This window comes from Leucopleurus acutus (assembly GCF_964270905.1).
Source record: "Leucopleurus acutus genome assembly, chromosome: 1".
NCBI classification, from domain to species: Eukaryota; Metazoa; Chordata; class Mammalia; order Artiodactyla; family Delphinidae; genus Leucopleurus; species Leucopleurus acutus.
This window is the reverse complement of record NC_139142.1, coordinates 50,071,644-50,083,908: the sequence shown is the minus strand read 5'-3', so window position 1 is coordinate 50,083,908 and position 12,265 is coordinate 50,071,644. Positions and strand designations below refer to the sequence as shown.

At 34.9% G+C, this 12,265-nt stretch overlaps 1 protein-coding gene across 2 annotated transcripts in view; it reads right to left on the bottom strand.

The window, feature by feature from the left end:
- NEMF (nuclear export mediator factor) overlaps nt 1–12,265 on the bottom strand; it is a 52,044-nt gene that overhangs the window by 3,584 nt on the left and 36,195 nt on the right. For both annotated transcript variants that reach the window (XM_082845355.1, XM_082845356.1), the window contains exons 19-27: nt 12,005–12,117; nt 10,629–10,686; nt 10,105–10,163; nt 9,897–10,017; nt 8,478–8,754; nt 7,694–7,736; nt 7,498–7,547; nt 5,205–5,358; nt 19–96 (exon numbers count right to left, since the gene is read on the bottom strand). In XM_082845355.1, the coding sequence (XP_082701481.1) occupies nt 19–96; nt 5,205–5,358; nt 7,498–7,547; nt 7,694–7,736; nt 8,478–8,754; nt 9,897–10,017; nt 10,105–10,163; nt 10,629–10,686; nt 12,005–12,117 (953 nt within the window). The remainder of the gene's footprint in view (nt 1–18; nt 97–5,204; nt 5,359–7,497; nt 7,548–7,693; nt 7,737–8,477; nt 8,755–9,896; nt 10,018–10,104; nt 10,164–10,628; nt 10,687–12,004; nt 12,118–12,265) is intronic.

The window sequence follows — 12,265 nt, the reverse complement described above, 5'->3', positions numbered from 1 at the left end:
TTTTTAGATGTTATTTACCCCTAGCAATTTCATGATGAGCTCACGTTCTTCTTCATCTTGGTCCTTGTACTTTTCCTTCATTTTTTTCATTTTACTCTACAAAATAAACAAAATTCAGCAGTAAAAAAATGTCAGCACATGTTTTGAAAGAGAAGGTGCTACTTTATTTGTGTCAAAATTGTTTATTGAGTAAGGCACCATTATAACAAACAATATGAAGTCTATAACGATGGATAAACCATAGTCCTCACCCTCAAACAATTTACCATCTGGTGGAAAAAGAAGATACACAGAAGAGTAAGGACAAATTAATGCAAAATATTCTAAATACAAACAAGTTTACTTTTAAGATAATTTAGAGAAAGGAGACATTTTTTTCACCTTGAGCAAGAATTTCAGGGAAGATATAAAGCAAAACTAAAAGACTCATAGTACCTGGGAACACATGAACAGCAAGATTATAAGGTAAAGACAGCAGAGTAGTAACAGCAAGTCATCGCACTTGGTTGGCATCAGGATACACATATAGAGGAAGAATAGGAAATAAGGCAGCAAAGCTTAGCTGGGTATTTAGAGGCTATCAATACTTCGAATTTTATCAGTTAAACTACCGATTCTTTACTCTGGGTACACATCCAACTCACCCGAGCAGTTTTTAAAACTACAGACATACAGGCTTCACCTTCAAAGACTTTTTATCTTGACTAGTCTTAGCTAGGGCCCAAATAACAAATTTTTAAAATTTTAAAGATTGCTTTAAACAAGACACACAAAACCCCATTAACTATAGAAGACCGATAAATCAGACTTCATTAAAATTAACAAATGATGCTCATCAAAAAACACTACTACAGGGACTTCCCTGGCCGTGCAGTGGTTGGGACTTCGCCTTCCAATGCAGGGAGTGTGGGTTCGATCCCTGGCAGGGAACTGAGATCCCACATGCCTCTGGGCCAAAAAAAAGACCAAAACATAAAACAGGAGCAATACTGTAACAAATTCAATAAAGACAAAAAAAAAAAAAGTCCACATCAAAAAAAACCCCACTACTACAGAAGTGAAAAAGCAAGTCTTGAAACATGAAAAGTAGTTGTAATACATATAACCAAGAAAAGACTTGTATTCAGGGTTTCAAAGAACTCCTATAAATCAATAAAAAAGCTGGACAACCCAACTTTTTAAAGCCAAATTAAGTTTCAGTATACACACACTTGAATGACTTAAAAAACGCTAACAATACCAACTGTTAGTGATGACGTGAAGCAACTGGAACTCTGATACACTGCTTGATGTGAAATTGGTACAAGTACTCTGGAAAACTGTTTGGTAATATCTACTAAAGCCAAACACAATATGTGCACTATAACCCAGCACTTCCACTCCTAGCTATACACAACAGAAATGCACACTTGAGAACCTAAAAGATACATGTCTTCGATTATCAACAATACAGCAGACAGAAATTGTGGCAGATCCATCAGTGGAATGCTATTTAGCAATGCAAATGAACTACTGTTACAACAACATGGATGAGTCATAAGGTTGAGTGAAAGATGCCAGACCAAAGAATATATACAGTATGATTGCTTTTTTACATAAAGTTCAAAAACAGGCAAAATAATCTACAGTGATTAAAGAATAATGTTTTTCTCTGGTGGGGATACTATTTATAGAAAGGGACAAGAGTGAGCCCTCTGGAGTAATATAAACATTCAAGTGTCTTATTCTGAGTGATGGTTTCACAGATATACGTGCATATAAAAACTGAGCTAAAAACAAGATTTGTGCATTTTTCTATGTGTACATTACACCTCAAAAAACAAAAAACCCCAAGAATAAAATAAACACTATTACCAATAAATTGAACCAAGAAATGGAAAACCCAATAAAAAGAACAGTTTCTTGGAAAATATAACTTAGGAAAGCCAACTTTGAAAAAACCAGAAAACCTGAATGATAATCACTAAAAAAATTTAGTTAGAACTTAAAACCCTACCCATATATCCCCAAATATCAGGCCCGGGTTTATAAGCAATTGCTAAAAATATTTCAAGGAACAATCTCCATTTTACACAAAGTACTAAAGAGCAGAGAAAGGGAAAAGTATCAAACTTGCTTTATGAAGCTGGTATCACCTAGATACCAAAAACAGGCAAGGACAGTATTAGGGGCCAGTTTAAGAGATTTTCTTAGGTAATTTACCACACTAACTCATGAAGGGAGAAAAATAATACATGCAGAAAAACCATTCAATAAAATTTAACTCATCATTATTAAAACTAGCCCTTTGTAAAGGGTATTTATCAACAACCCACAAGAAACATCCTACAATGTTAAAGATCACAGAAATAGTCCCTTTAATGTATAACAAAGAAGCACACTATTGTTACTTTTATGTAACACTGTAGTGATGTTTGAGCCAGTACAAGGTGAGAAAAATAACAATAGATGTTAGGATTAGAAGAGAAGAGCCATTATTTGTAGACAGTGACTGCCTGAATTTCATCTGTAGATGAAATATTAAATATTCAGTGAGACTGCCTAATACTAGATCTACACATGAAAACTGTCTTTCCATATACCAGTAACTAATAACCATGAAGTGGAAGTTTTAAAAATACACCATTTACTGGACTTCCTGGTGGCACAGTGGTTAAGAATCCACCTGCCAGTGCAGGGGACACGGGTTCGAGCCCTGGTCCGGGAAGATGCCATGTGCCATGGAGCAACTAAGCCCGTGTGCCACAACTACTGAAGCCCGCGTGCCTAGAGCCCGTGCTCTGCAACAAGAGAAGCCACCACAATGAGAAGCCTGTGCACCACAATGAAGAGCAACCCCCGTTTGCCGCAACTAGAGAAAGCCCGTGCACAGCAACGAAGACCCAACGCAGCCAAAAATAAATAAATAAAAAATGAAAATATACCACTTACAAAAAGTAAGACAATATAAGTAGGAGTAGATAGGATGTACAAGACTCTAAAAGGATATATATCTTTATTGAAGAATATAAAATATTCTTATGTACTTATGGTCCACATTCACGAACAGTTAGACTCAATATGGTAAAGGTGATAGTTCTCCACAAAATAATCTAAAAATTTAATGTATTTTAGTAAATATTCCATCAGGATTTGCCTTGGAACTTATCTGCAGAATATTTCGTTGTATAAATGCACCACGTTATTTTTTGTTATTTTATATTATTAGGCATAAGATTTTCAGATTGTTTGCAATTATAAACTTTGACTTATGAAAATTCCCTGGTGGTCCAATGGTTAGGACTGTGCGCTTTCACTGCCAAGGGCCCAGGTTTGACCCCTGGTGGGGAACAAAGATCCCACCAGCCGTGCGGTGTGGCCAAAAAAAAAAAAAAAAAAAAATCGATGAATATCCTTAGTGCATACATATGATTTTTTTAGGATAAATTTCTAAAAATAAGAATTGCTGAGTGAGTCAGAGGGCAAATGCATTGTTAAGGACTCTTTTTTAAAAAAACATTTATTTATTTACTTATGTGGCTGCTTTGGGTCTTAGTTGTGGCACGCAGGATCTTCACTGTGGTATGCAGGGTCTTTCATTGCGGCACGCGGGCTCAGTAGTTGCAGTGCGCAGGCTTAGTTGCCCCATGGCATGTGGGATTGTAGTTCCCCAACCAGGAATCAAACCCACGTACCATGCACTGGAAGGCAGATTTTTAACCACTGGACCACCAGGGAAGTACTGAATTGTTAGAGGACTCTTGCTGGAAATTCCCATGGTATATATTCAAACTTTTATTGAATGACTGAACACACATTATTAATTTGATGGGTGAAAAAATTCCCCTTGTTGACATAAGCATTTCTCTGATCCCTGCTTCCCCACTCCCCAATCTGTCATTTGTCTTTCAATTTTATTGATGGTTCTTTTCTCCACCTGATATTTACTTCAATATTTTTAAAAACATGACTAGCCACTAATTTTTAATGTTTCATACCCTCCCAATCTTTAATAATACTTTATCAAATACTAAATTTTAAAATACACAGTTTACAGTTCTATGTGTAGATTTTATTCTGCCTCACTTTTCTATCTGGCTGTTCCTGTTAACACATACTGTTTTAATAATTCTAACAGTAAATGTTTTACTACCTAGTAGGGAAATCGTTCCTTGATCTTCTTTTTCAAGATTTTCTGGGACTTCCCTGGTGGTGCAGTGGTTAGGAGTCCGCCTGCCAACGTAGGGGATTCAGGTTCGAGCCCTGGTCCAGGAAGATCCCACATGCCATGGAGCAGCTGAGCCAGTGAGCCACAACTACTGAAGCCCACACGCCTAGAGCCGGTGCTCCGCAACAAAGACAAGCCACTGCAATAAGAAGCCCCCGGACCGCAACGGAGAGTAGCCCCCGCTCACCACAACTAGAGAAAGCCCGCGCATAGCAATGAAGACCCAACAGAGCCGAAAATAAATAAATAAATAATTGTATTTAAAAAAAAAAAAAAGATTTTCTTAGCTATTCTCTGGTATTTACTCTTTCAAATGAACTTCAGAATTACTTTATCAAGTTAATTAAAATCTCGATTCTTTTTTGAATGACTTCATGTTGAATTTACATATTAATATGAATTGATTTCTTCCCTTCCATATGTATAGTATATCCTTTCACTTATATGAAGCCCACTGGAAAAAAACATAGGAAATTCTGACTACTACGGATGGAGGAAAGATAAAACATGATCTTTACTAAGATTTCAAAGGAATTTAATTTTCCTAAAGATATACCTATACATCAGCTCACAATCTCTTTACACTGCTACAACATTTTTTAAAGTACAGTCTATACCCACTACCTCTTCCTTCAGTCCTTACCTTTATAAAATATGTAAGAACTGTAACCAAAATTGCATTAATAACTGAAAAAGAAACCACTGAGTTAAATTATCAATGGAGACCAGCATTGCCAGTTATTAGCTGAGTGTCTCTGGCAAATAAATCACAATCTCCTATTACTCTTCTACATAACATGAAAGCTTCTGTATAGATGATCTTAAAGGAACAGAACAGTGATCTCTATGCTCCCTAAACACTATCTTTTCAACTAATTTTCAAAAGAAGTCACACAGGATTATTCTTTTGTCTACATCTTGTTTCATTTAAACCTCACAACTTCATTTGTGAATCATGTAGTACTAACTTTAACAGCTCACCCCAAAGTTGTATTACCTTTTGTCCTCGTTTCATTGGCTGCACAGCCGGGACATTTTTGCTGGTGTTCTGAGGAGTTTCAATGTGTAGAGCATTTTCTTTTTCTTTGTCCTTTCCTTCTATCATTTCTAAATCCCCTGAGTCACTTGGAAGCTTTTTTTTCTTCATTTCCCTAAATATAAATGAAACGGAAACATCTAAGAATTTCATATTCTTAGTACCCTAAAAAAATTACATGGGGAGGGGAACATGTGCAATATATAAGAGATCAAGGCTTCTGCTTAATTTGTAATCACCAGGCTACAGTATACAAGAAGTGCAAGTCATCATACAATAAAAAGCTGAAAATTTTTCTCTCGTGCATTTATCATTCTTTCTGTCATCCAGGCTCAAAATACTGTCATCCTTGACTTATCCTGATTCAGTAGCCACGTTTAGTCCCTCAACACTTTGATGGCCAGGCACTGGGATTTTGTAGTCTTTGTATCAACATGGCCTTGGCAGACGTTAGGTATTCGATAAAACATTTGTGGATTGGTTAGCAGAATAAATGGATTTAAAAAATAAGCAGATTAAAGAGAAAAGGAAAATTCTATTACTGTGATATTTTTCATGTGCGATCTCTTCTATTCCCAATGCCACTGCCCTAAGGCCAGGTCCTTATCACTTGCCACCCAGGCTTCCTCCATATTTCCCCCATAATCTGTTCTCCATGAACTTCTAGATTATTTTTCTGTAACTGTTTACCTATGTCACACTCCCATTCAAAATCTTCCAAAAGTCCTCCTCACATCACTTTCAGGATAAGTCCAAAACACTTAGCTTGTCATTCTAGGTTCTCCACTTTTGGTCTAATCTCACTTTGCCAATCTTATCTACCAGTTCACAAACATGAATATTCTGTTCCTTTCACCTCAATCTATCATTTCCCCAAAGCACTTTGAATATTATATCCAAATACCCACCACCTCCTTCCCTTTAATCATACTAATTCTCCTTGGAGTCGCCAACCTTCTTAACTTCATTTACCTAAGATCCTACTATATCTTCAAGGTATAAACTTCTGATGGTATTTCCCAAAACAACTGAACTCAAAGTAAATTCTTACTCCTGAATTACTGTATCACTTTCAGATAACACTATTTATAGATTTATGGCTATTTCCTGAATCCAGGACTCAAAAGCTTCTTGATGGCATGAACTTTATATTTTACCTCTTTGTGTACTCAGTATCTAGCATAATAACATGTATTCAGAGAGTTTTCTGTAATTGTTTATAATGATAATCTTTCTCAAAAGAGTTGATTATCCACTTCAATCTAGGGCCTCTTTCTGGAGTGCTTTACTAGTTGTAGTCTTTTTCACCCTACGTAGTTGTCTCAGTTGTCCCTTTCATTCTGCCTCTATCTTTTTCTTTTTCTGTTTGCCTTCGGAGCCCTACTATATTAGAGAAAAAGAAAAGACAAGGAAGAAACCCCAAGTCGTCTTCTTACATAAAAATTTCCTAATTTCAGTACAGGAATGCCTCAGAGATATTGCAGATTCTGTTCCAGACCACTGCAATAAAGTGAATATCGCAGTAAAGCGAGTCATGAATCTTTTGGTTTCCCAGTGCATATAAAGTTATGCCTACACTCTACTGCAGTCTATTAAGTGTGCAAAGCAATATGTCTTAAAAAAAGCAATGTATATACCTTAATTTAAAAACACTTTATTGCTAAAAAATGCTTACCACCCTCTGAGCCTTCAGTGAGTCGTACTCTTTTTATAATAGTAATATCAAAGATCACTGATCACAGATCACCATAACAAATATAATAATAATGAAAAAGTTTGAAATATTGCAAGAATTCCAAAATATGACCCAGAGACATGAAGTGAACAAATGCTGTTGGAAAAATGGTGCCAACAGATTTGCTCCATGTGGTGTTGCCATAAACTTTCAATCTGTAAAAAACACAATATCTGCAAAGCACAATAAAATGAGGTATGCCTGTATTCCTGTTTATTTCTGTCAATATTATCCTAGAATCAGCCTGTCTAATACACTGCAATTATTATTGTACATATTTATGTAATAAAAGGTCTGTCTTCTGTTACTTGACCTATCTCACTGATTACAGTAGCAGACTGGGGCCCTAAAACAGAAAAACCTGCTAGAGCAGAATATGAAAAACTAAACAAAATTTATGCTAAGTCTTGATAATTTTAGTAAGGGAGATCTTTGTAACAGCCAAGTGATCTGTCATGACTGAACTGTTAATTAAAAAAAAAAAGATGCTTTTCAGTTAAATAACACAAGTATATTTACCTTCTTTCCTTGGCTGACAAATGCCTCCGGCTCTGCAATTTACTGTCGCTCTATTAAAATTAAAACAAAAAACAAGCAAATACAAACAATAACATCGCCACTGTTAATTTTTCATAAAGCTAAAATTAAAAAGTAGAAAATTATTTATTGAGAAGGACATGATGTTCTTCATAAAACTGAAAAAAAAAACCTTTACCATATTAGAAGATTCCTCTTTTGAAGCCAATTTCTGGAGAGACCTATGGAAACAAACAGAAAGAGAAGTCCACTACCCTATAAAAGGCATTCATTTACAAAGTCCCAAAACATTCCCATACCATACTCTTAGTTAATTATCAGCAATCCTACAAATTTTCAAATTTGGCAAAATTAGAAAAAATATAATCAAACTGCTCATCTCCTCACTTTAAAATATATTCTTAAATAGCTGACATGTATTGGACACTTACTATGTACCAGACACTGCTAGATGCTTTACATTCATGTAACCTTCAAAACCCTATGAAGGGGGTACCATTCTCTTTTCACCAAGAAGAAAACTGAAGCTTAGACATAGAGTCACTTGCCCAAGGGCATACTCTAAGATTCAATACTGGTCTGACTCCTAAGCCTTTCCTAACTACTCCAATAATAAAGCTTTTATAGCTATGGTATTGTTTACCTGGTGATCAGTAAGACATTAAAGACTAACACTTTTTTTTTTAATGTAACTGCTTTTATTATTAGCATTTATAACCATTTACTTGTTTCTATTTTGACTTGTTTGGCCACTTTTATATATATTGTGTTTTTCTACCCTGGGTCCTGGGAATTTCTTAAGAGAGATCTACCCCCCTATCAAATGGTGAAAAGATAGTAAGCTCGTAGGACAATGGAGGGTAAAAGCACTGAAGTCAATCTTGGTATTATTTGTATAAGGATTAACTCTTCATCACTCCCAACTTACAAAATAAAACTTAAAATTACAGTTTTTAAATTACCTTTGGGATTGAAGGTGGGACAAGTCAATGGAAGTATCAGGATAATGTAATGTCTCTTCCCCTTCATCCTTCATTTCACCAACAGGTTCCTGATGCTTTACCACCTCCTCAGATTCTCCTTCATCTTCAGAGCTTTCTTCCTGAATTAGTTCATTTAGCTCATCACCACCACTCTGAATAGTAATATCCCCTTGGTCAACCTGAGTCACAAGTTCCACTTCCACAGGAGTTTCATGTAATTCCTCTTTATCTTCTTCACTGCTACTGTCACCTCCATCTATTGAATTACCATAAGGAAAGTCAGAGTGCTATCACCACAACAAGGTTAGATGATTTCCTTGAAAACTTCATAAAAATATTCAATTCACTCCCTCTTTCTCCAAAAGATCACCAGAAAAATGCCTGATCTTCCCCAAAGGTTACTCTGACTTAGACAAAAGGATACTCTGTATCAGGAATTGTTTGGAATAAATTATCTCCAAGATCCTTTACTACAATAAATTTCTTAGACATTGCGACCATTTCTACAATGAAAACTATTGCTTGTCTTCGTTAAGTATTTCCAAAAAGGAGGAAAATAGAAGTAGTTATATAAATTCTGCCACTTTTATTATAATTTGCACATGAGAACTGAAATGAGATAAAACAAGTTACATAACTGGCACACAGCAAGTGTTCACACTTTTGCAAAAGGAACACCGTCTAGTAGTAATAATATGGTCTAGTTACCTCACGTATACAATAAGATGCCACCAACCATCTGACAAGGATGGTTGTGAGAATTCAATAAAAAATAATGTAAATAAAGTATACATGTCACGAACATGGTGAAAATTCAAAAAAAACAGAATTATGTACAATAGCAGTTGTAAGTGAAACAATGAACTATTACTCCTAAAAAGGAATGACTCTAGGAGATGTAAAAATAACTTAGAGGGCATACATTCCCTAGTTCCTTTAGGTAGGTAGGTAAATTTATTTCAGCAACCACAGCTGCTCTCTACTTGAAGCAAACACATTATTAAATCAAGCTAAATTCTCATAAGAAATTGTACTTGTTATAAACTCATCTTTGTATTGCTTCTAATTCCTAAACCCAAAAGTAAATGCTCACTTATATATACCCAAGTCTATCTCTGTTAAACACATTTATGTACTACTCACTAAATACTAGGGAAGTTTTATAATATAAACATATATTCAAGTATTAGTTATGGATCCAATTAAACACTTTATAATTCACTAGAATAAGTATATTTAACATTTCCAAAACCAAAATTCAATAAAGTAGACAGCAAGTTGGGGTTTTTTGGGAAATTTTAATTACCCCAAAAGAGACGATCTTCTAAGTAAGAATTTAGAAGCAAAACTAGACAACAGAAAACATTATAAGCTACTTTATTAAAATCTGTAAACTACCTAGTTGTTCCATTTCCTCTGATATGAGTTCACTTGTGCAAATCGCCAGTGTCTCCATGTCTTCATCCTGCACTCTGACTTTTCGTTCACCCCGATGTCTCCAAATACAAGACTCATCTACCTATGGAAACAGTTCTTTTCACTGGTGGAACTTCAGGTTAAGACTAATGAAAATCAGAAAAAAAATAATGAAGAAGCTGAAGAGTACCTTAAAGAGGAAGCTAAACCCCATCATTAGATGTGAGGGAGGAAGGAAATTCTTTTTTCCTACGAAAGATAATGTACATAAATGTTTTAAAAATACTGTTTTCTCCATTTTATGCTTGTAAGATATCTGCCACAATGGTCACGTTTGTTCTGTCTTTTCTCTGTCATGAAGGAACATTTCCCATTTACAGAATCTGGCATTATATATAGGAATTAAGAAAGAAAAAATATGAATGCTTGCTCTCAACATCTGGGTTAGTCAGATCCTAAATAATCTATTTTTAGAAAAAAGGTCATGCTATACTTTCTTACCCTTATAAATGTAAACTATATGAAAGTACACTGTCATCAATAAAAATATATATGGAGATGACATGTCAAATGCTAAATTTGCCACACCACAGCAAAATTTTCCTTATTTAATAACAGACTTCATATATGAAGTTAGAATAATTAGTTTCTGTTCTGAGAATATTAGTAGATGGTCCTCAAACCTGTCTCCATAATCCACTGGCAAGTCATTACCTCTTATCATGAAGCTTCCTGTTGTCAAATATTCTCCAGTTGGTGCTGTTTTAGACACCTGAGGAACACAATAATACATTATACTCTTGTCTTAAGAAATATGTTTTTTAAATTTTCACCTGAGAAAGTAAAGCCATATTGAAGTAAAGAGTACTACATCCTGAAAAGTTTATAATTTAGCAAAAATTCTTAACACTGAAGGGCTATCTCTTCAAAGATAGATATATCTTTGTCCGTAACAAAGAAAAGAAATAATGAAGGATACACTATATCAATCATTTTCAAATGCCATGGACTAGAGCCACAACTGTCCACATTTCCTCTAATGTGAGACATAATAAGAAGAACAAGGATAGTTTAATAAGCTCATCATAAAGGTATAAAACTATATTTACTATATTTATTACATTAAATCCTTTCCTGAGATACTTTTTTTTTTTGGTAATGAAATAACCTTTCATCTTAGTAAATAAAGATAATAGCATATTTTTAAAAATATCTTCTAATTTGGCAAAATAGGAAGTGAGCAATATAACTCCACAATTTAAAAAAATTTTACACATCTGTGAAACACCCAAATCTGAGAGTATCTTTACTAGTAATAGTTATGTAAGGGATTAAAAGCACACTAAAAAAACCTATTCATAAAAGAATTAAAGCCACTTTTATAATAGTACCAAGGCAGAAAATATAATCCCAGAAGTGATATTAATTTCCTAAGGACACAATATCACAATGTAGCAGAAAATAATAAATATAAACAGACATAAAATGAAACTAAATCTAAGGGAGGATAATAGTATTGAACTCTTTTTACCTTGCTGTATAGCTTTAAGACTTTGTAAAAGTTTATCATTATCAATTATAATTCTTGAGAACGTGAAATGAATAGCAGTGTGAAGTCATATATGGAATGAAGTATCATCAAAAAATAGCATTAACCACAAAGAAGGACAATTACTAAAACCAAGTGTATAGAAAAAACCACTGGATATACCTACTTTACAGGAAGGGCCAAAGAGAATTCAGAAAATTTCAACAAAGGCGAACAGGAGAAAGACTTTTTAGGTCAGTAGGCCAGTCATAACGGGAACAGTCTTTATCCCATATAATTACATGGATCACTCTCAAATCTTACCTTTCCAGAAAGGCCTTCCCTGACACTACATTCAAAATGGTAGCCTCTATCACTCTCTATCCCCTTACTCTGCTTTAAAAATAAACTTTGTTACCTGCCACTACACATCTATTTTTCAACACCAAAATGTCAACTCCATCACAAGGTACTCTGTCTGCCTCATTCAATTCTATATCCTCACAATTTGGAACACAGTTGCTCTTACTAAATTAAGAAAAAGGACCACAGCCCTTATTACCTGATGATGGTACACCCACCAAGCACTAGTGATAACTCGTGCATCCCAAGCAGCACTGTAGCAAAGTGCCATCGTGCCAGCTTCAGTCAAGGTCCGAGGGGGAATTGGTTCTCCTGTAATAACAATACTAGAACGCTTCAGTACCGAAGTACAGACTTTCTAGAGCAAGACATGGAAACCACATGCAGCATAACAGGTTCACTCCTCTTATATTTTAAACAATAATACCACACTTTAATTTCAGTATTACAAGAAGTTACT